This window comes from Pogoniulus pusillus, chromosome 1, assembly GCF_015220805.1.
Source record: "Pogoniulus pusillus isolate bPogPus1 chromosome 1, bPogPus1.pri, whole genome shotgun sequence".
Taxonomy (NCBI): Eukaryota; Metazoa; Chordata; class Aves; order Piciformes; family Lybiidae; genus Pogoniulus; species Pogoniulus pusillus.
Window position 1 is genome coordinate 41,427,669 of NC_087264.1, and position 22,543 is coordinate 41,450,211.

At 42.0% G+C, this 22,543-nt stretch overlaps 1 protein-coding gene across 17 annotated transcripts in view; it reads left to right on the forward strand.

The window, feature by feature from the left end:
• The window catches only part of TTLL5 (tubulin tyrosine ligase like 5), a 140,937-nt gene that overhangs the window by 26,625 nt on the left and 91,769 nt on the right, over window positions 1-22,543 (forward strand). For all 17 annotated transcript variants that reach the window (XR_010303751.1, XR_010303753.1, XR_010303752.1 and 14 more), the window contains exons 13-23: window positions 1,112-1,193; window positions 2,859-2,920; window positions 3,658-3,749; window positions 9,431-9,472; window positions 13,700-13,813; window positions 14,218-14,309; window positions 14,988-15,050; window positions 17,059-17,097; window positions 17,720-17,865; window positions 19,345-19,636; window positions 21,999-22,119. Coding sequence is in view for 13 of the 17 variants with exons in the window: in XM_064150040.1 (XP_064006110.1) it covers window positions 1,112-1,193; window positions 2,859-2,920; window positions 3,658-3,749; window positions 9,431-9,472; window positions 13,700-13,813; window positions 14,218-14,309; window positions 14,988-15,050; window positions 17,059-17,097; window positions 17,720-17,865; window positions 19,345-19,636; window positions 21,999-22,119 (1,145 nt within the window). In the remaining 4 variants the exon portion in view is untranslated. The remainder of the gene's footprint in view (window positions 1-1,111; window positions 1,194-2,858; window positions 2,921-3,657; window positions 3,750-9,430; window positions 9,473-13,699; window positions 13,814-14,217; window positions 14,310-14,987; window positions 15,051-17,058; window positions 17,098-17,719; window positions 17,866-19,344; window positions 19,637-21,998; window positions 22,120-22,543) is intronic.

The window sequence follows — 22,543 nt, forward strand, 5'->3', positions numbered from 1 at the left end:
CACCAGCTCATTATCTTCCCCTTAAGCTACATGAGCTTTCACAGGGTTCTCTGCATGGGAATATCTTGTCAAGCAGTCCACCTCCCTGGAGCCAGCATCAGTGTCAGGCAGGCAACAAAAGGCCAAGGCCAGAATATAAGAAAAGCAGCATGGCAAAGAAATCCTCCTGCTTTCATACCAGGCACTGGAGAACTAGTTAATTTCACAGACATCCTTCTTCTCTGCTAATACCCTGCTTGTTCTGTGCTGTTGGGGAAAAGTGTTCAGAAGTTGCCTTGATGATAGCTAACTGTATTTCTTAATACTGTAAGAGGGAATTGGGTTAATGCCAACTTCTGGTAGCATCCTCCTTACAACTCTTTCCAAACTAGAGAGAACACATATGAAGAGTGAAACAGTAAAATCGTTCTTGGAATGGGAAGCTGGCTTCAATCTGATCTGTTCAGAGTAGAACTCATCTAGCAGATGTAATGTGTTATGAATATTTTAAAAACTAAGGAGCAGGTATTTCTATAGTGGTTTGCTGCAAAATTGGCAAGCTGTCACTAAGATGAACTTACAGGAGGTGGTCTGTGAAGATGGAGCTGCTAAGAAGACACTTGTACTCCTGTGGAGATATTGCAGCAAAACATACAGGAGAATTTGAAACGAAGCTGATGCTTGAAAGGAGCAAGCTTTTGTGTAGCTGGCTGGAGTAATGGAATCAAAAAGGGGAAAGGAGAACAAAATTCTGTTGTTTCCATGATCCAGTGGAAGAAGTAGATAGGACTTGCTGGGCTTATGTCAATTCTGTGTGAAAAACAAGTAGTAGAGTTCTGCATGAAGTGCAGTTTCTGGACAATGAAGAGTTTATTTTTCTCTATAATGCTTTCCTAAGATACACTTTCTATTTCACTTATTTCCTTAACCATCCCCCCCAATATTTATTTAATCTTGATTCTGAGGAAATGAAATTTCCCAGTCGTGGAACATTTGTTATTTGTTCAGCCTGGGAGAGCTCACTGAATGTAATATGATTAACATAGTCTGTATGAGTTCATTTGTATCTCATATTGGGCATTTGATACAGTGGTGCAGTGATGTAAGCTTACAGTGCCTGTTGTATTTTCAGAGTTGTATGGTTTTGATGTCCTCATTGATGACACTCTCAAGCCATGGCTGTTGGAGGTGAACTTATCCCCATCATTGGCCTGGTAAGTGATTTCCAGCTTAATGTGAGGCTGAAACTGCCACTAGAGGTGATTGTTGCTGAAACTTGTGGTCCTAGGAGGGCATGATTTCATGGTGTCTGCACACAATTTGCTCCATTGCTAATTAATAGAGAGGATAGTCCTTTGCTTTTCCCTTTGCATAAACAAACTTACTGTAGCAATAATTTCTGAGAGAACCTGATTGTGATTCCATTTTCCTTAATTATTTCTCTTCCACTGTCCATCATCACTGTTCATGTTTCATAATCTCCTATCACAGACGAATTCTGAAACTCTCCAGGCTGTTGTGTGGAGTTTAAATCTGCCTGGCTAAATAGAAACCTGAGTATTTTTGAGTCCAAGATGTTCAGGCATTATGCTTGACTTGAGTATGTAGATGTATGCTTGGGCTCAACAATTTTCATTTAGGTAAAGTATAAGAAATGAGAGTTGTCTTGGCCTTTATGCTGACCCTCAGGCTCTAATGAAACTGGAGGATCTGTGTTTGTAGATCTCCAACTACATGTGCTTTCTGGACTACTGTTTAATTTTACAGGAGTACAGATGCACAAACCACTTTCTTTAGAACTGTGAGTAACATTTCAGCATGGTGGTGTAAATAAACTTTAAGTTGCGTATTCCTGACATAGCCATATCTGACCTTCGTCTAGATTTTCTTCTTCCCACCCCCTTCTTTGTCCTGCATAGATGATTTTTTTTTCACACTCTCTTCATCATAACCATAGCTTCTGGAGTACCCATTTTGTTTTCAGATGCAAATGGAATGTTTCCATGGCATTCAGTTTCTTGGTTTGGTGGTTTGGACTCATACACATACCCATTGAATTATTTGCATCCTTTATTACTTCAAACTCAAACTCACTTCTTTGTCCTTTGCTCTGCTTTGCTATGTTTGTTATTTTCTTTGTTGAAGCTGTTTAGAGTCTATCACCATGCTGCAGAGCACAGCTGGTTTTTTTTGCTCCCAAGGAATCAAACTTTGCCTATTTGATCTGACCTGTATTCATTAATTATTCCACTGGCTAAAATTGTGGATGCTTTCTCTCTGTCCCTGCTGTCTGTTCACTTCATATCTATTCATGTCTACTCTCCCTAATAATTGTTTTCCCATCCATTGCAACTAACTCTTCTGATTTTCTGTGGAAGTGGCATAGATAATTGCGTTTTAGCTATTCTACAACAGCAAGCTCTATTTAATCCATGAAGCATAGCATAGATATGTTCAATGGGCTGCCCAGGGAGGTGGCGGAGGCACTGTCCCTGGAGGAGGTGTTCAAGAAAAGACTGGATGAGGCACTTAGTGCCATGGTCTAGTTGACTGGATAGGGCTGGGTGCTAGGTTGGACTGGATGATCTTGGAGGTATCTTCCAACCTGGTTGATTCTATGATTCAAAGAAAATGCTTTAGCTCTGCTTGGTTAGGGACAAGGCTATACATTGCTGCATTAGAACACTAACGCTGTGAACAAAGATTAATAGGGACAAATTAAGCTGTTGCTGTTTCGTCTTTACCTCTGGGTGTGAAAATCACATAGTTTTGCTTCTATCTTGATTATATTTGTGTTAAGGACCAATACAGCGAAATAGTGTTGGAAGGTATCTTGGATATTGTTTCATTCCTCTTGTTCTCTTTTCCATGTGGGGTAGTGATGCTCCTTTGGACCTGAAGATCAAAGCTAGCATGCTCTCAGATATGTTCACTCTTGTAGGTGAGTGTAACAAAAAGTGCCTGTGATCTTTCCCTCATTTAAAACCAATATAGGAGGTTTATGAGCTGCATGTTATTAGATGAGTGTAATAGAGGACTCAAGAAAAGCAAGCGTATTTAGCACTGGAAAGTTATATGGAGACATTTCAGCTGCAGAAGAATCTTTCTGCAATGCTTAGGTGGTATTAAGGATTCCTATTTTGATATTTGACAAATACTACTCTTTGGAAGATGACCTCTTTAGCCCTCAGAATGAGTATTCATGCTTTTTTCTAGGTTGAATGTGTGGTTTCTGGTTAGGCTGCATCTGAAGTGGAGTCACATTTGTGAAAGCTGTGTGATTATCTAGTGCACAGCACCTTTTAGGCATTACTGGTACATCTTGGGTTAGTTAACTTGACACAAGTTGCTCCTAAATACTAAAAGAAGCAGAATTGTCATCAGGTAGCCCACTCAGCTGTTTAAGAAACAGAGACTATTTCTGCGCTGCTATTCAGTAATCTATCTTAATGATTTCAAAACTTGATTTTGAAGGAAGCTCTGGTCTTACTAAAAATATTCAATGCCATGTACAGTTTGAGGTTAAACAAAGTAGGATATAAAAAAGAAAAGGACTTTTTCTGTTCCTTGAAAGGGACAGGAAAATCAGTAGAGGCTGAGATCATTAACAGGGATGCTAGGCTTATATTTCAGGGCTTGCCTGTCTTAAAGTTCTCATGAGGCTCCTTATATCCATAGGCTTTGTGTGCCAGGACCCAGGCCAGCGGTCAGGTCGGGCCATTTATCATTCCTCTGAATCTGTTAGAAGGAATCCATACCAAAAGGTGCAGGTAAGTGACTTCAACGAGCCAGAGCTGAGGATGATAGCACTAAAGTCATCCTCATTGAATTTGGCTCACAGATGAGAGCACCAGTGAGTGAGTGAGGTTATTTCTTGCATAACTACCGAAGAGACTGGGGATTCACCTGAGCTATGGACTGTTCAGCCACTGCTGTTGTGGGCAACAGGCTGCTAGAACTCTAGCTTTATATCTCCAAGATCCCCTTGTAGGCAGAAAGGGCTTTTTGCATTTGAAATTTGAGGCTTGTTTCCTATTCACCCCTCAGATTTCTTTCTTTCCTGTGGATCCTTGGACTGAGGCCTCATGTGGCTTGCTGTGACTGTCCATTACCTTTTCTGCAGAGATAGTGCTTTCTTAGCATCATAATAATGAAAGGCTGCTGTTCTCTATCTCTTTTTGACTGCCAGATGGGTTCCATAAATATCTGCAGAAGCAGAACATGCACAAAAGGCAGGGAGATCCCCTATGTCATGTGGTCTTTCAGATGCATTTCTCCTCAGGCAAAGGGGTGAACAGTGGCAAATAGGCAAACAGTGTCTCCTGACACTCTCTGCAGGTGGTGCATGTGTCTTTGTTTAAATGGGCAGTGGGGGAAGACAGGCTCTAAAATTACTTTCAAAGTAATTAAAGAAAGACTTCTCCTGCAGGATTGGATAGAAGTACAGAGTATAGAACCAAAGAATCAGTCAGGGTTAGAAGGGACCACAAGGATCATCCAGTTCCAACCCCCCTGCCATGGGCAGGGATACCCTGCCCTAGATCAGGGGGTATATTGCAAGATTAAATGGAAAGTGCTGCTCCTAACTACAAACTGCAATGCAAAGCAGTGCAGAAGCATATGAAATACACAAAGATCCATAATCTGGGCTTAACATGGAAACTCGTCACACCAAAACCTTCTTCAAACCTCCCTTCAACCAGACCAAAACCGAAACCCCAGTAGTCCCTTTCTTCTTCCACTTGGGGTTTACCATAAACCCCAGTTCTCTTTCTTCTGCCCTCCCATTGCTAGGCTAACCAGGCCTGAACCACCCCTGCCATTGTTCCCTGGCATTAGGCCTAAACAGGCCAAGATAGTGCAGGGAAAAACAACAACAAACAATTTGTCAGGCCTAACAGGCTGCGATACTCTCCCATGTTACCAGATAAGAGAGAGGGGAGAAAGAAAGAGCTGACCTTGCTGCCAGCTTCAGTAGAGTAAGATAACAGAATTATGGGAATGAAATACCAAAATATTACAATTTCCTGTCCACTCCTGGATGCCTTGGACCTCTTGGAGGTCTGTACTCCATGGTTCTTAAAGACATAAGTCTCAACACATGACAGCATGCAATATGGCTGTGTAGCTTGAGTTGAATTAAGAAGTTAGAAGTCATTTTTGCTTCTTGTAAAGCTTGGCATCTTGAGTCGTGAAGAGAAAAGTGACTTGCTGGCATGATGAGATTTGAGTATATGTAGGGTGCATAGCTGAGTCCAAATCTTGTAAGACCTATTTAATAGATAGTGTTTTGTAGAAATCCCTCTGACCATAAAGATGGTTTTAATGTCAGGTAAATTTGAAACCATTCCAGGAAAAGTAACCTAGTCCCTTAGATTAGTGTGGTCAGATCATGGGTATTTGGTGCCTTTAATATAAAAAAAAAGTGTACAAGACAGTCTTAAATTTGAGCTGTTGAGAACCATTGAGTTTTAGGGAAGCTTTACACTTACAGACTTATTTTATTTAAAACACATAAATAGGTGTAAAGGCCTGGGCAGTTGAAATGTACAAAGATTTATGAGACAGAGCAGTGATTATGTGATTAAATTATCTTTTGGGACATGTGCCCCCCCCTTACCTTACCAGGAAGAAGCTTCTAAAGCTGTGACAAAGTTATATACCATATTTTTCCTTCAGAGCCTAAATGGAAATCCCATAGGTGAATAGATGTATAGAACTTGCCATAGTTTAGGAATATTTTGGGCTGCTCTTTGCTGAATGCATTTTATCTCAAACTGTTGGATCTTTGACGCTTCTGTTCCCACTCTTAGCTGCAAAGGATGCTTTGAACTTCTTCGTTTTCTGAACTCCTTCATGATGTCTCAGGTTTTGATGTTTCTTGTAGGCTATCTTTAATCATTGTGAAAATTGCTTCTTTGGGAAGAAATGCTGACAGTAGTGTTCTTGGTCATGAGATAGTTACTATGCTTTTGGAGTTTCACCACAGTGGACTGCAAGTTCCTTGTGCAATTTCTTTGGTTTGATTCTCTGAATATTTCTCCCTCTAGGGAAATAAACAATTTAGCTGCTTCCTTTGTAACTTATTGTTGATTTGGGTTGGAGCTCTTTCAATTAATCCTGAGCAATAAAGGGACCTTGACCTGTTTTGTGTAGACCAACTGTAGAGAAGAACTTGGCAGTAGTACAGCTAGAAATTATAGATAGGTCTCCTGAGAATTCTTTCTTATACCATTTGCTCCTCTTAGGCATTGGAGAGGAGGAAGGCAGCCTGAATACCACTGAAGGCAAGAAAATTCTAAGCTCTTATGGTAATAGTTTTCTTTTGAACCTACCCCTGTCATTAAACTGTTCTTGCTTGTAGCCCTGATGCCAGAAAAATGAATACAGGTTACTTAATGACATTCTGCTGATGTTTTTACACCCAATTTAGAAGGGTAAATAGCATCTTGTGCTAGTAAGAGCCTTCAACCTGTTGCTTCAAGACATGCTGGATACACTGCAGAACATTTGAAATCTTACAGAGATGAGCCAGGAGCTCCTAAAATAACAGGAATCTACAAGGAAACACTAGAATTAAGGGGTGTTTTTATAAGGAGGCATAACTGACAGCCCAGCTGTGGGACCTCATGCATCTCAGAGTCTTGAGGGAATTGGCTGAAGCAGTTGTGAGTTTTGAAAAGCTGTGGCAGTCAGGTGAGGTCCCTGGCAACTGGAAAAAGTGAAACATTGCACCCATTTTTAAAAAGGGTAGAAAGGAGGACACTGGGAGCTACTGAACTGCCAGCCTCACCTCTGTCCCCAAGGAGATCATGGAGCTAGAAGCTATGTTAAGGCACATGGAGGACAGGAAGGTGATTTAAGACAGCCATCATGGCTTCAGCAAGGGTGAGTCCTGCTTTCCTAACCTCGTGGTCTACTGTGATGGATTGACTACATCAGTGAACAAGGGGAAAACTATGGATGTCATCTGTCTGGACTTCCATAAGACCTTTGACACAGTCTCTCACAACATACTTCTCTCTCATCTGGAGAGATGAATTTGATGGTTAGGACTGTTCAGAGGATAAGGAATTGGCTGGATGGTCACATCCACAGGGTAGTGGTCAACAGCTAAATATCCAGTTGGTGACAAGTGGTGTCCCTCAGGAGTCTGTTTTGGAACTACTACTGTTTAATATCTTTATCAATGACACAGTGAGATTGAGTGCACCTTCCACAAGTGTGCAGAAACCACCAAGCAGAGTAGTGCATTTGATACACTTGAGAGATGGGATGCCATGCAAAGAGACCTAGACAGGCTTGAGAAGTTGACCTGTGTGAACTTCATGAGGTTTGACAAAGCCATGTGGGTCAGGTTAACCCCTGGTAAAATACAGATTGGAGCATGAGAGGGTTGAGAGGAACTGTGAAAGCCTGGAGGATATTGGTGGTTGAAAAGCTGGACATGAGTTGGCAATGTGTGCTTGTAGCCCAGGAGGCCATTTGTATCCTAAGCTTCCTCAAAAGAAACACAGGCAGTGGGTCAAGGCAGGTGATTCTGCCTCTCTGCTCTGGTTAGACCTCATCTGGAGTACTGTGGCCAGCTCTGGACGTTTCAGCACAGGAAAAACATGGATTGAATCTAGAAGATGATCAGAGGAGCAGAAAACCTTTCTTATAAGGGCAGGAACACCTTTCATACAAGGGCAGGCTGAGAGTGATGGGCTTGCTCAGCCTGGAGAAGAGGAGGCTCCAGGGGGACCTTCTTGTGGCCTTTCAATACTTAAAGAGTGCCTACAACAAAGACAGGGACAGACTTTTTTGTAGGGCCTGATGTTACAGGATAAGGGGTAATGGTTTTAAACTAAAAGAGGGAGATTTATGTGGGATATACAGAAGACATTTTTTGCAGTGAGGGTGGTGAAACACTGGAAGAGGTTGCCTAGAGAGGTGGTAGAAGCCCCATCCTTGGAAAAATTCAAGGTCAGATTGAACATGCTCTGATCTAGTTAAAGATGGCCTTGCTTACTGCAGGGGAGTTGAATGAGGTGACTTTTAAAGTTCCCTCCCAACCCAAAGCATTTTATCATTCTGTAATCTTGTTCTTCCTCAAGAACTGGAATATCATGGAGATGCTTAAGTGAAATGGCTTCTGGATTTTCAGAATTTTTACTCTTTTTTATTTTTTTCCCCTCCCTGCCTCTGTTCTACAAACAATTTTATTTGACAGCATGTGTTTGTCCTTCATACCTACCTGCCCTGGGTTCAGCTAGGATAGGGTTCAGTCATTTGGGTTTTGGTGGATTGGTTTCTGGGTGGGGTTTTTGTGTTTTGGTTTGTTTTTTTTTCCCCCCCAAGAAGCTGGGAGGAGCTGCAGCCAGGATAGGCAGCTGATGCAGCCAATAAGGTACTTGATACCATACTAACATCAAGCCTACTAGATAAGAGAAAGGCTGCAGGGGCAGGTGCTTGTGCTTGGAGTGGGTGGCTGTGGCATGGTGGGGCAGGGTCAGGCCAAAGGGCTGGGTCAATGCTGTTTTGCCTCACTTCAGGTGCTATTTCATTGGTATGATTGTTCTTCCTGTTTGGGTTTTCACTCTTTTCTTTGTACTGTTCTACTGAACTCTTCTTATCTTAACCAACAGGGCTTTGCCTTTTTCTCCTGATTTTCCTTCCCGTTTCACCAGGGGTTAGGGGAGCAGTTGTGTGAGCAGCTGTGTGGAGCTTAGCTGACAGCTGGCCCTGAACCACAACATAGCAAATATTTTCCTCTGAGTAACTCTGATCTTAGAAAAAATTGAGTTTCTGCAGAGTTCTTCTCTGTTTGCTAGTTGAGTTATGGTTAGACTTGATGGTCTTAAAGCTCTTTTCTGGCTTTAATGATTCCATGATTCTATGAAAATTCTGTGGTTTTCCAGATACTGTAGCCAGGTGGGGGGTGGCCTCTTCTCCCAGGCAACTAGCAATAGAACAAGGGGACACAGTCTCAAGTTGTGTGGGGGGAAGTATAGGCTGGATGTTAGGAGGAAGTTCTTGACAGAGAGAGTGATTTGCCATTGAAATGGGCTGCCCAGGAAGGTGGTGGAGGCACTGTCCCTGGAGGTGTTCAAGAAAAGCCTGGATGAGGCACTTAGTGCCATGGTCCAGTTGACTGGATAGGGCTGGGGATAAGTTTGACTGGATGATCTTGGAGGTCTCTTCCAACCTGGTTGATTCTATGATTCTGTGTGTTCTGCACAGTTGAGCTTATCTGAGGTTAGAGTTAGTGCTTCATTTGGAGCAGGGACAGGATGCAACTATGAAGTATATGAGGAATACCTGAACTGAGATGATAGAGGCTGTTAGCTATATCTCTGGAATTCAGTTATACCCTTTTGCTTTAGGGTACTTAAGACTCCTGCAGCTTGGGTGGGAATGACAGGATCTGAGAGGACACAAGGTTTTATTATTCTCTGTGTGTCTCTTGCAGCGTCCTGTGTCTGCACAGTCCCAAGCAGCAAACCTCAGATTGGTAAGTACCCTTTGGCTCCCTTCACCAATATAAGGAACACAATTTCAAATGTTACCTTGTACAACTCTTTTTGCACAATTCCCATAAGGGAAGATTGAAAAAACCCAATCATTTACATCAGTTCTAGGAGCTTAAATAAAGAGTAGGTGAGATGTGCTGAGAGTCAGGCAGCTGGGTTAAATCCCTCTAAAGAAATTGGATATAGATGTTTAAAATTGTCACTCTAGTAATCAAGTGAAGACAGTGGCAGCACAAGATTTGGTAGGTCATTGAAATGGGAAGCACAAAACCAAAAGAATCATAGAATTAACCAGGTTGGAAGAGACCTCCAAGATCATCCAGTCCAACCTATCCCCCAGCCCTATCCAGTCAAGTAGACCATGGCACTAGGTGCCTCATCCAGGCTTTTCTTGAACACCTCCAGGGACAGTGCCTCCACCACCTCCCTGGGCAGCCCATTCCAATGGTAAATCACTCTCTCTGGGAAGAACTTTCTCCTAACATCCAGCCTATACTTCCCCTGGCACAACTTGAGACTGTGTTCCCTTGTTCTATTGCTGGTTGTCTGGGAGAAGAGGCCAACCCCCACCTGGCTACAACCTCTCTTCAGGTAGTTAAGAAGAGCCAGTGAAAGCAGCAGCAATAGAAGAGCGATAAGAAGGACAGCACAGGGGAATTTGGATTGACAGAAGTCAAGTCATAATTTTCTGTGAGACACTCATCTGAAGGGAACTACAAGGATATGACAGTGAACTGGACCAGAATAGATACAGTGATAAGAAGAGGCTCTTAAAGATAATGGCAAAATGTAGAGCTATGGTTAGTGCAAGTCAGACTGATCTACCTTTCTAAATGTCAGGTCTGGCACCCTCCTTGCAAGACATATGGACAAATCAATGTTAGTTTACAACTCTAAGCACCTGGCTGTGTGGGGACACAGTAGGCATTATTTTGCTTCTGGGCTTTCTGCACAAATGTAAGAGCAATGAATCTAATTTTCTTTTTTTTTTAATTTTCCCAGCAGGGAGGGAGGTAGGACAGATGGAATCATCTTGAGAACCTAATTTATTCTATGCACTGCTGTTTATGTCATTATGCATGAGTTTAGTGGAAGCCAAGGGAAAAGATTCTTATTGAATAATGGGATTTCATAAAGAATAGGAAGGATCTTTGTGCCAACCACTCTCAGAGTTTAGAATAATAAGAATCATGATGTAGGAACCCAGAGATGCTTGCAGAGTTTGGAGATAAAACACAGTGATTTGATTTATCTGTACTTTGGAAGATAAGCTTGGTGAAAGAGGAAAAAAGGTTTTTGGAGTTGGAGACATTTCTGTGTTACAGCCAGAGAGACTTTTGCAGTGAAACACTGGAAAGATGTGTTTGTGCAGAGGGTTCTGAATGGAGTTAATTTTCTTTTCACTAGTTAATTTATTTTCACGATAAGTGTTGTTTTTTCTTAGATAGCAGCCAGAGCTTCCCTAGCCGTAGGAGCTAGAGCTGCCAATATAATATGTAGGCACACATTTTCTGCTTCTAATCAATGAAAGAATCTCTATTGTATCAAGACAATGCAGAATATTTCATGAAGCATTTACTTTCATGTAATAGGATGAAAAATATCCCGTAATATTCTCTCTAGCAAGCAGTTTGAAGATGGCCATTGTTATGGTAGTGTCAGGAAATGTTGGGTGGGTTGGTTGGTTTGTTTGTTTTTTCAAGGTGTTACCTAGCAGTAGACTTTAGATGAAGTTCTTAAGCCAAGTTGTTGAGCTGTGCTTTTGAAATGGAGGAAGGCTTAATAAGGAAGGCTAAAGCCTTTCAATAATACCATCTAAAGCATTAAGCAAATTCATTTGACTACTGACATTTTTGTTTCTTCTATGAATGCTTCTCATCCAGGTGGTTTTGTTTATTCAGTCTTCATTATTCTTAACAAAACGTTTCACCTGGCACCTGCTATGTTTGTTTTCTGTTTGGATGTTTCTGTGGCAGTCACTGCAGTATTATAGCCCATTCTAGTTGTAGCCAGGTGGGGGTTTGCCTCTTCTCCCAGACAACCAGCAACAGAACAAGGGGACACAGTCTCAAGTTGTGCCGGGGTAGGTCTAGGCTGGATGTTAGGAGGAAGTTCTTCCCAGAGAGAGTGATTGGCATTGGAATGGGCTGCCCAGGGAGGTGGTGGAGTCACCATCCCTGGAGGTCTTCAAGAAAAGCCTGGATGAGGCACTTAGTGCCATGGTGTAGTTGACTGGATAGGGCTGGGTGCTAGGTTGGACTGGATTATCGTGGAGGTCTCTTCCAACCTGGTTGATTCTATGATTCTATGGTTTTGCACCACACAGGATTTGGGATTTACCCCCAAATAACCACACTTGCACTGAATTTGGAAGTTAAACAAAAATAATATTTTACCAGAAAAAGTAATACAAACTAAACACAAAAGTAAAATAAATATATTTTTATATATATATATATGTTTATTCCCTTTTATATACATATATATACACACATGTACATATAACCCAACAGTAGCCCAGACTTGCCCTGGACAAAACCTAAGAGCTCTTGTGCAACTGACAAATGTTCTCACTCACTGTCCCCATTACTGTTCCTACCATAACACAAACAAGGCTAGGAGAAAGCAAGCAAAGTGCAGAAGGAGAAAAGGGGGAAAAGAAGAAAGAACAAGATGTACTTCAGGTTATGTAGAAATTTGCAGGACAAATGGGATGGGATAAAGATATTTTGTAATGTCCTGTTCAACTGCCTTGGGATGTCCAGCCCCTTGGACTCTTGAATTCTCTGAAAACCTTTTGTTCACAATAATACAGTAGTCCTAAACCTATAACCCTAGTGCAATGCCTTGCTTTTGCAATTGCTTCGTCTGCAGGTTAGGAATAACTGCTTACAACTTCTAATGAACCAGAGAGAACGGAATTCAATTCTGGTAGCCCTTACAAGTAAAGATACAGCTTGACCTTGCCTTGAGTTTTGTTTATATTTAAGCAGTATGGGATATTCCTTTGGGCATCTTAAAGGTTCTGCCTTGGTTTTCTCTTCCTTTTAGATTAAGAAGGCTCTCTGTCCATTATAGTGATAAAAGAAAGTGTGAATTTTGTCTAAAGACATGACACCTTCTCAATAGTCTGTTTTAATGCTTTTTTTAGAGAGGCAGTTCATCTGAACTGGATATAAGACCACCTGGAAAGTACTTGAGAACATATTCAAGGATTTCAGTCTTGATGGCATATTAAGATTATGTAATAATGCTAATTTGAAGATGCTCAGAATTGCTGTCCTTTGTTAGAATTGGTCAGGACTACCCATCAGGTTAAGAATGAGCTTGGGCAGAGTGTCTCCAAATTGTCTTGTCCTTTTTGAAATGTGCATATGCATGCAAGTTTGCATGATGTGTCTACAGCCTCAAGCTAAGCCAGGAGAAATTGAGGCTGGAGGTGAGGAGAAAGTTCTTCATTGAGAGAGTCATTGGACACTGGAATGGGCTGCCCGGGGAGGTGGTGGAGTCGCCGTCCCTGGAGCTGTTCAAGGCAGGATTGGACGTGGCACTTGGTGCCATGGTCTGGCCTTGAGCTCTGTGGTAAAGGGTTGGACTTGATGATCTGTGAGGTCTCTTCCAACCTTGGTAATACTGTGTGTGATACATACATACACCCAGAGGCTCTGTCTTGTGTGAGAGAAGTGGCAAGCTACTCCTGCAGTATAGTAGCAGAAGACTAACAAGTGTTGGACTCAATTTTTCTGTTTGCCCTTGCAACTTTGTCTCATTGGTGAATTACAAGTCTGCTCTGCTAGTATAGGAACATAACTGTAACGGAGAATCTGATTCTGGTACCACTGAGGTGTGAATCCAAGTGTATTTGTGGCCTGTGAGTGTGATTGCTGACTCTAGTGCACCACAGGTGGGGATTTTTTGGTATGAATTTGTGGGGTTGGTGCTTTTGGGTATGTCTCGTGTTTTTCTGGAAGGGGCTGGGGTGTAAATACTGACACTGAAGCCTGAGCTGTGAGTCCTGCTGTGCTGGAAGCTAGGAGTGTGAATACTCAAACTTGGTAACTGCTGGCTGTGGAACTCTGATTCTGGATGTACTACGCTGTGGAGTGTAGATTCTGCTGGGAGTGAAGCCATAGAATTTGACTGTAAATTTTTTCACAAAGTAAGTTAAAAGGAAAAAGGAGAAATCTGGATTTGCACTGTCTCTGCAGCGTGCTCGTCCTCTGTCTGCCTGTGATGCTGAAACTAAAAACCCAGTGCCCTCAAGCAGGGAAAAAGTGACAGGAAGGCAAGGCAGCTCCGTGCTGGGTCTCTCTATAGAGGAGGTAAGTAGGCTATTAAGTGTCTTTTATTTACCTTGGCATGAAAGCAAAGGTAAAATGTAGTAAAAACCCCATTGCGTGTGTGTGGCTGTTTGCTCAGCAGAGAGCAAGTGCATGTATGTGAAAAACATGGTGGAAGATGTGTAATTTTTGAAAGAGAACTGTTGAGTTACTGCTGCTGCTGCCCTTGCCCTCTGTCATGCCAGCCACACGTGTGCTTCAAACTGTGATAGACTCTTTTATCTTGCATTTCAACTCCAAAATTATGTAAATACATCTTGTGTACCCAGCCCACTCTTAGGGCTGAAGTAATAGTTTTGTTCTCTGAAACTCGGGGATCTTTCTAGGGTTTGTTTTTCATTGTATCTTTTTTGCTGCCTGTTTTATTTTCCTCTTTTTGTTCCAAGATAAAAGTTCTTCGGCGAGTGAGAGAGGAAAACGAACGGCGAGGAGGCTTTGTCCGGATATTCCCTACCCCATTAACGTGGGACCTTTATGGGTAAGAATAGGAATGCAGTAGGCTTGCAGTGTTCAAGTGATGCTCTGTGTTGAGGGTTATTCTGTTAGCCCTATGTAGATCAACCAATTAGCAATCAGAGACACACACTGAGGATTTTGGTAGGGTTTATTTTAGTGTTGAGGATGCTTTTTTTTTTTTTCCTGATCCTCTGTTTTTATCTGCTGCTGCTTTGCATAAATGCACCTCACCTATTCTAAATTTAGAAGCTATCAAGCATTGCTTCTGATGTTGCTTTTCTGTCTGAATATAAATGTCATCAGATAATCTATTCCTGCTATGTCATCAGATAATCTATTCCTGCTGTGTCATCAGATGATCTATTCCTGCTATGCGGTTTTACGTCCTAGAGCTGTGCATACTGTGAACTTTGTCATTAGGCCATAAACACAGCATAGAATTAATCTTGTGAGTAAATACTATATTACACTTTACTATTTTTTTTTCCAGTCTGTAATGTTTCTCTGTGTCTCTTGCCTCACCAGGAACTTCAGCTGAGAAGTGATAGCTCTCCTCCTTTCCTCTTTTCTGTTATGGTACAGCACATTGTCTCAATCCACTTATGGGATGTTTTTTTATAGACCATTTATTTCTGTATTATGCTGCCTTTCATTCTGTTGAGCTTTATCTTGATACATTCTGTGTTTTGTTTTTATTTAGATCCTTTTTAGAGCACAAGACATCAATGAACTACATGCTGGCCACACGTCTCTTTCAGGACAGGTAGAAAGCTTTTCTATTTGGAAAGGTGGCGAGGGGCACAACCAGCAAGAAAAGGATTGATTCCTCACTTAGCCAATGTTACAAACACCAAGCTGTGGTTTAGAGGGGTGGCAATTGTTGTGCATCTCTTCTCTGGCATGCCAGTGACTGTGGAGCTTCCCCCCCCCTTTTACATGTTGTATTTCTGAATCCCAGGGCAAAAAGGATAATACATGGAAGGCATGGGAGTCATTGGCATAAAAAGCCTTGAAAAGCTTTCAAACACCTAGACTTCTCTGAAAGGATTATGAGTGGTCCTTAGCTTTTGTTTCAGATTTAAAGTCACATTAGAGCTTGCCCTCAAGTAAAGTAAGTGCCGAAATTTACTCCTAAAGGTTTAGTATCATTGTCTCTTGGCCTGTGCAAGCATGATTTGATGCCTTTCTCTGGGTTGTGTTTGGGTGGAAATGACAGAAATGTTGTCAGCTGAACGTCCATTGAGAGGTGTGCACAATAGAATTCACTGGATGTTCAGAATCATTGAAACATAGAATTGGTTCACTTGGAAAGGACCTCTAAGATTGAGTCCAACTGTCAAAATAACACTGCCATGGCCATTGAACCATGTCCTGAAGTGCCAGGTGCACACATTTATTGAACACCTCCAGGTATCACAGTATCACCAAGGTTGGAAGAGACCTCATAGATCATCAAGTCCAACCCTTTACCACAGAACTCAAGGCTAGACCATGGCACCAAGTGCCACGTCCAATCTTGCCTTGAACAGCTCCAGGGACGGCGACTCCACCACCTCCCTGGGCAGCCCATTCCAGTGTCCAATGACTCTCTTAGTGAAGAACTTTCTCCTCACCTCCAGCCTAAATTTCCCCTGGTGTAGCTTGAGGCTGTGTCCCCTTATTCTGGTGCTGGCCACCTGAGAGAAGAGAGCAACCTCCTCCTGGACACAACCACCCTTCAAGTAGTTGTAGACAGCAATGATGACTCCACTGTCTCTCTGGGCAACCTATTCCAATGCCTAACTCTTTCAGTCAAGAAATTTTTCTTAATAACCAACCTAAACCTCCCAGACACAATTTCAGTTCATTTCCTCTCATCTTATCACCTGATACTAGAGAGAAGAGGCTGACCCCCACCTCATTACAACCTGCTTTCCAATACTTAGAATCAACCAGATTGGAAGAGACCTCCAAGATCATCCAGTCCAACCTGTCACCCAGCCCTATCCAGTCAACTAGACCATGGCTCTAAGTGCCTCATCCAGTCTTTTCTTGAACACCTGAGGGATGGCAACTCCACCACCTCCCTGGGCAGCCCTTTCCAATGGCAAATCACTCTCTCTGTGAAGAACTTCCTCCTAAAATCCAGCCTGTACCTCCCCGGCACAACTTGAGACTGTGTCCCCTTGTTCTATTGGTGGTTGTCTGGGAGAAGAGGCAAACCCTACTTGTAGAGAGCAGTGGGATCTCCCCTTGGCTTTTTCCTCCCCAGCCTAAATGATCCCAAAGCCCTCAGCTGCTCCTCATAAGATCTGTTCTCTGGACCTTTGTTGCCAGTTTTTGGACCCAATCCAACAATTCAATGCCTTTTTTTCTAGTGAGATGCCAACACCTCTGCCTTTTCCTCTCAATGTTTTTCCTTACCAGTATTTGAGAACCACAATAAAGTGAGACTAAGGATAAAGCTGCTGACTGAAGAGACAATATTTACAGAAGCTCTTCCTGCATCACCAGCATAGAGTATTTTTTTATTGATGTGTGCTTTCAGAGATGCTTCGGGAGGGCAGCTCCAAATGACTCCTCCTCCTATTTAAGCTAGACAGATGCAAACGTCAGTTGTAGAACAACTGCTCAGATTTTATCTTTTGACACCTTTTTTTTCCCTTTAGTGCTGAACTCACAAGGAATTGTGTAGCTTTTACCCTTTCATTGTACATATGAAAAACTTTGGAGGCTTTAATCTCGTCAGTGATCTAGAATGAAAAGTGGCTTTTGCCTTTTTTCTTTTGTAGGGGCAGGACAAAAAGAGACTTGCTCACTGGGAGATCTCGGTAAATGGCTTCTTAATTACTTCTGTTTTGTATGGTTTATTCTATGGAGTTTTCTGTTAATGTTCCCACTTCTAACATGAAGAACTTTGCTGGATCTTTGTGCACTGGCAGAAAGTTGTGCCTGTCTCCCTTAAGGAATCTGGCAGGACTTCTGCCTTAGTTTAAACAGAACCTTTGACTTAGATTATGTTAAAATTCTCTCTGACCAAACAGTGAAGAGCAAAGTGGCTACGTAAGTTTTGAAAGACTGAGCTCAGGTCCACATGTTCTCTCCCCACACCTCTCCGTTGTTTTGTGATCTTGCAATTCAGTTTTCCCTATTAATTGTACTTTGAGCTGCTGCATGATGGACAGATGCTCAGTCATGATAGTGTGACACTAGATAAGTGCTTTTTGGGGCTTTGAGAGAGGATGTTCTGTGAGATTGTACTTGCAAGATTCCCTTCAAGTATTTGCAGGCTTTAAATAGAGCCAAGTTAGACTGATCTCAAATATTTCTTCACTATCTCAGGACAAGTGTTTCTTGAAGAAATTTAATCTACTGACTCTCTCTCATCATGAGGGAGATTGTGTAAAGCAGTGTAAAGGGAGGTTGAGGTTATCTCTGTGTTACACTTCCCAGAGCAGGTGTTAGTGGAAGGTTGGATACGAGGCTGGAAGCTGTAGGCTCTCACACTCTGTTTTATGAGAGAAAGCTTGTTTCACTGGAGCTGCGGAAGCGCCGGCGCTGTCATGACAAGGCTAGAGCAGCACGGACAAGATCAACAGGTAAGCAAGGCCAGAGGCTTTGAGTAGCTGGTCAAAAACAACCAAGGACTTTTTAATTTGAAATGTGTGTGTATGGGGTGGTTCTTTCTAGTCCCTACAGGAATTCACAGGTTGAAGCTAATAAATGGTTAATAGTTTTCAGTTCGTTGCTTTTCTGAGCTTCCTGCCCTTTTATTGCCTGGAATGTCACTTCCACAGTTCTTCACCCCTATATATATGACTCTGATGATCAAGACGTTCTCAAAAATGAGCTTTCATTTGTATTTTGGGTACAAGGTTTCAACAGTATGTGTGCCTCTTTAGTCCTCCAACTTTTCAGAGAACAATGAAAACTTGAGACCTTCCAGGCTGGTTCTCCTACACACCAGTGACTCTAAGCTGTGGCACAGAGAGAAAAATCTTATCCTAGCTGATGTGGGAAAAGCTTAGAAGATGAATGAACCTCACAAGAGGCTGTTCCTGAAATCTTTATGCAAACTCTTTCTAGTAGTTTTGGGTACTGAGTGCAGTGGGGGAGATTACATGTTATGAATTGATTTGTGGTGCCCTGTTAAGATGTGTGGGTTTTATTGGCAGATGTGCAAGTTTAGATTTCATAGCTGTGTTTTTTCCTGACACACAAATATAAAAAAGGAGTGTATACATCTCAATATGTGTGTATGTGTCAGCTTGTATGTACATCAGGAGAAATTAGGGAAAAACACTTGTTTCTTTGATATTTAAAAGAAAATTCCCATTTGTGCAGTTAAGAATTTTGGTCTGTCTGATACTGGGAAAGGGAGCTCTGTAACTGTTTAATACATGAGGAGCAAGACAAAGATGAATAAAGGGCAAAACTATTCTAAAATGGTGATATTCTGAGCAGAAAAGAGTTTAGAAGTAAACCAAAGGCTATAAGTAGCAGGATTGTCTGCCCTGCTTCTGCCTTATTTAACCAGCTGATGTAGGTTAGAAAGTCTCACCCTCATTTAAAATTTACCAGACTAGCTTGGAAGTCAGATGAAGCTATATTTACAGCATGGCAAAATTTACATGCATATATACACACAATATTTAACAGTATTTACAGTTAGATACAAATTACATATGCTGTAGAAATCCAAACTCCCTCCTGGACAAAGAAACTGCCCAGAAGGGGCCCAAAACTACCTCCCCCCATCTTTTTCCCTCTCCTTTTTTTCCAGACAGACAGACAAAACAAGCAGAAGCCAGCAAAGCTTACACTGTTTTCTGTTAGCTGAGATTAATGGAAAGATAATTAGAGTGGAGTTAAGAGGAAGTGATTAGATCCAGGGACACAACCCCAGGGGAGAGTGATTGTTTATAATTTAGCTTTTTATCCTTCTCAGCAAACCAATGAATGATGCAGACATCACTATTATTTTCTTTTCACAACCAATGATCTAATTTCTCTCATTAAAGTATTCCAAATAGCCTCAAATCAGCACACCAGCATAGGTGATTTCTCCTCTACTACAGGGAGATCAGAATTGGCAAAGCTGTCCCTCAAATCAGACACAGAGGGTGAGGAGGAAGAGGAGGTGGGTGCAGATGAAGACGAAGAGCTAGAAAGAACTATTAGCTCTCTTTCGGAGACCCAGCCAAAAAGCGAGACAAAGCTCTCTGATTTGGTGAAAACCACTCGCAAGGAGAGATTGCCAAAACCACTTGACATAAAAACTGGAGATGGAGGAGAGCCATTTCCTCAGAAAACAGACTCACAATCTCAGTTTAATCTGCTGCACGTTCTTCAAAGACATGGAAACCTGAGGTAAGAGATTTCTGCACAGTGCCTTGAGTTTTCACTAGCAGCTAGCATTGGTTAAAATGTGGAGGGTGTACGCTTTATGCCATATCGTGAATGACTCTGAGGAGATAAGAAGACCCTGGAGAAGAAGCCTAGAAAAGAATGTAGCCACCTTAACTAGTTGGCACAGAAGTGAGACAGTTGCAAAGACTGACAGCTTACCTAAATGCCTGACCTACTGGGTCAGGATAAAGTGCAAACCATAGTTTCCATTGCTGCTCTTTAATCTGGTGATGTAAGACGTTCTTTGATCAACTCAGGCTTCTAAAATGCTTCCCAGTCTTAGTGCAGGAAGTCTGCTGTTGAATTCTGAAATTCTTATTTTCTTTCATTGCATTTCCAAAGAAGCTGGTATAGAAAACATGCTTTAAACTATCTCAGAAGGGTTGGGTGGGAATAGCTCACTGCTGCCTCTCCATAAAATTACTTTTTCTCATTTTTGTTCTTTTATCTTGGTGATAGCATTTTTACCTCAAATAATAATCTCTGTTTAAGATCATTACCTCCTGAGAGCAAGATAGGGTGTCATTTGAGTGACAGGTTAATGGAACATCTCATTGCCTGATATTGAGTATGAAAGTGTAGAGCAGAATTTGTTCTGATGCATGGCTCTGTTGTTTGAGAAAGAGAGGTGCTTGAGGCAATCCTATAGAGTAATGGCAACCAAGATTCTACTACATATATAGAAGTGTGATCTTCCCCTTAAATGTGGGCAATGAAACTGTTTGCAGATGGACATGAAGGGCAAAAAGGAAAAGTGACCTTAGATATCTGTGTGGGAGGATTTTGCATCTAAATAAGCAGCATTACGTGAAAAATGTCTGAAGGTAGATGAAAATAATTGCTTGTTGTTGTTTTCTTAATTCAGTTTCTGAGAGGATTTATGAATTTTCAACTGTATTTGAGTCTTGTTCTGATATCATCTTGTAGCAAGGACATATGCTGTCATAACAGGGAAAACTTTGAAACCTGTTTTGAGGACAAACATAGCAATGCTGTGTTCTATCTATATATAGAACCGACTGCTGCCAAGAACTTAAGCTCTCTCTAGTGTTCCTGGCAGAATCTTGTGCAGCATCCAGTACTACTGAGATTCACCCCAGAAGTGTGCAAGGCTTGTGGTGACCTTGTGTTCCATAATAGTGCTGGCTTTGGCCTCATCTAATTGGTCATCAATGAGAGATTTGCTTATGGGGTGAACAGGCAGAGGAGCCAAAGCAGAACTCTCTTTCATCTTCTGTTGTCTAACAGGACCACCAAAGCTAGATTGGGTAGCAAAGGAAAAAGAAAAGGCTTCTAATTATAAGAGCAGTAAGGTTTGGGATTCATTTTCCAGGAAAGTAATGGGTTGAAAAAAATCTCATTTTAAGATCTGTTACAGAAGATTCTGGGACATCTGTCACTGACACTAGAGTCTGTCACTGACATTGAAGTCCAGCTTCTATATCTTATGAAAAGAAATCATGCTTGGCAATTCAAGGGACAGCTTGTAACAACTACGAGGAAAGTTGTGAGGAGGAGTGAGGGCTGGGACAGCAGACTTTTCTTTTGAGGGGGGAGTTTAGGCCAAAATGACAATGAACAGAATTAGGCAAAGCCTTCAGCCATTTCTCCCCCAACAGCTGCATATGCTGAGGTGACTAGCACTGGGAGGGAATGAGAAGCGATGCATCTCTGCTAGTCCTACCCCAGCCCTCTCCTCGGTTCATGCTAACAGCTTTCTAACACGTTTAGCCAGCTGCACAGCAGATTGAACTGATGATCTTTCATTCTTCAGTGGTGCCTTGCTCAATGAGATTTGGCTTGTCCTTGAGCCAGCAGGGGAAGAGCTCACTTTCACAGATTTAATTCTTTCGTTTCCAATGGGAATTGCAAGGCCTCTGTTATAACTCTGGCACTAGTACCAAGCCCTTTGTTTTATGGTCTGTTGTTGTGGTGATCAAAATGCCTGTGAAGACAGAGGCCCAAGAGACCCCTGAATTTGGTTTAAAATACACAGTTTTGCTGATGTTCACGCTGTTGACTTTTGGAGGAGAGTAGCTCAGGCTGTGAAAAGGCAAGGAGAACATTCCATTTTGATATACAATCATAAAACTTGGAGAGCTTCTGCTGTCTTTTGTGTCCTGAAATTCCCACTCCATCTGGGTAAAACAAAGGTCTCCTTGAAAATACTGGTGGGGTGAAAGGGTCTTCCTTCCCTTGAACTTCGACATCTGTGCACCTAGGAGAACTTTGCTGGTGGTACTTTGGTCTATGAGCTGTGCCTGACTGCTGTAACCCTTTCCGTTACTCCTCTGAGGACAAATGACTTTCTTTTGGTCCCCAGCAAAGTGCAAGCTCGCAAGGCCTTCTCTGCCTATCTACGGCATGTTCAGTTGCGACTGATGAGGGAGGCTACTGACCGGATCCAGAATCCTGCCTGGGCTGCCAAAGAGGATGAGCAAATGGTAAGAACCTTTGTTGTTGGCCAAACTGAGAAGCTGAGCTGCAATCTGCCTAGAAAATTTTGAGGTCAGTTCTCATCCCTGAAAGAAGTAAAACTCTAACTGAGCTTACAGTTGTCTATCTTTGTCCAGTTGCCAGTGCTGTGTTTTTAATATACAGACAAGGTAGGACTGCTGGCTGATGTTTAAGACAGCTCTTAATAATTAGAGTGTGGTTGACAGGCTGCTCAGATCTTTCATGAGTTCTCCTTCACTGATCTCTGGAGCTTACTTGCTTTTGAATTATTCTCTCTAAGATTCTTGAAGATTACTTGTCAGTATCTAGTTTTGCTGCTTTAAACAAAGCACTCATCTACTCAGATAGAACAGGGACCTCTTTCAGCTTTCTCTCATATCTACTGTTTTGCTTTTTGCAGGCATCAGCACT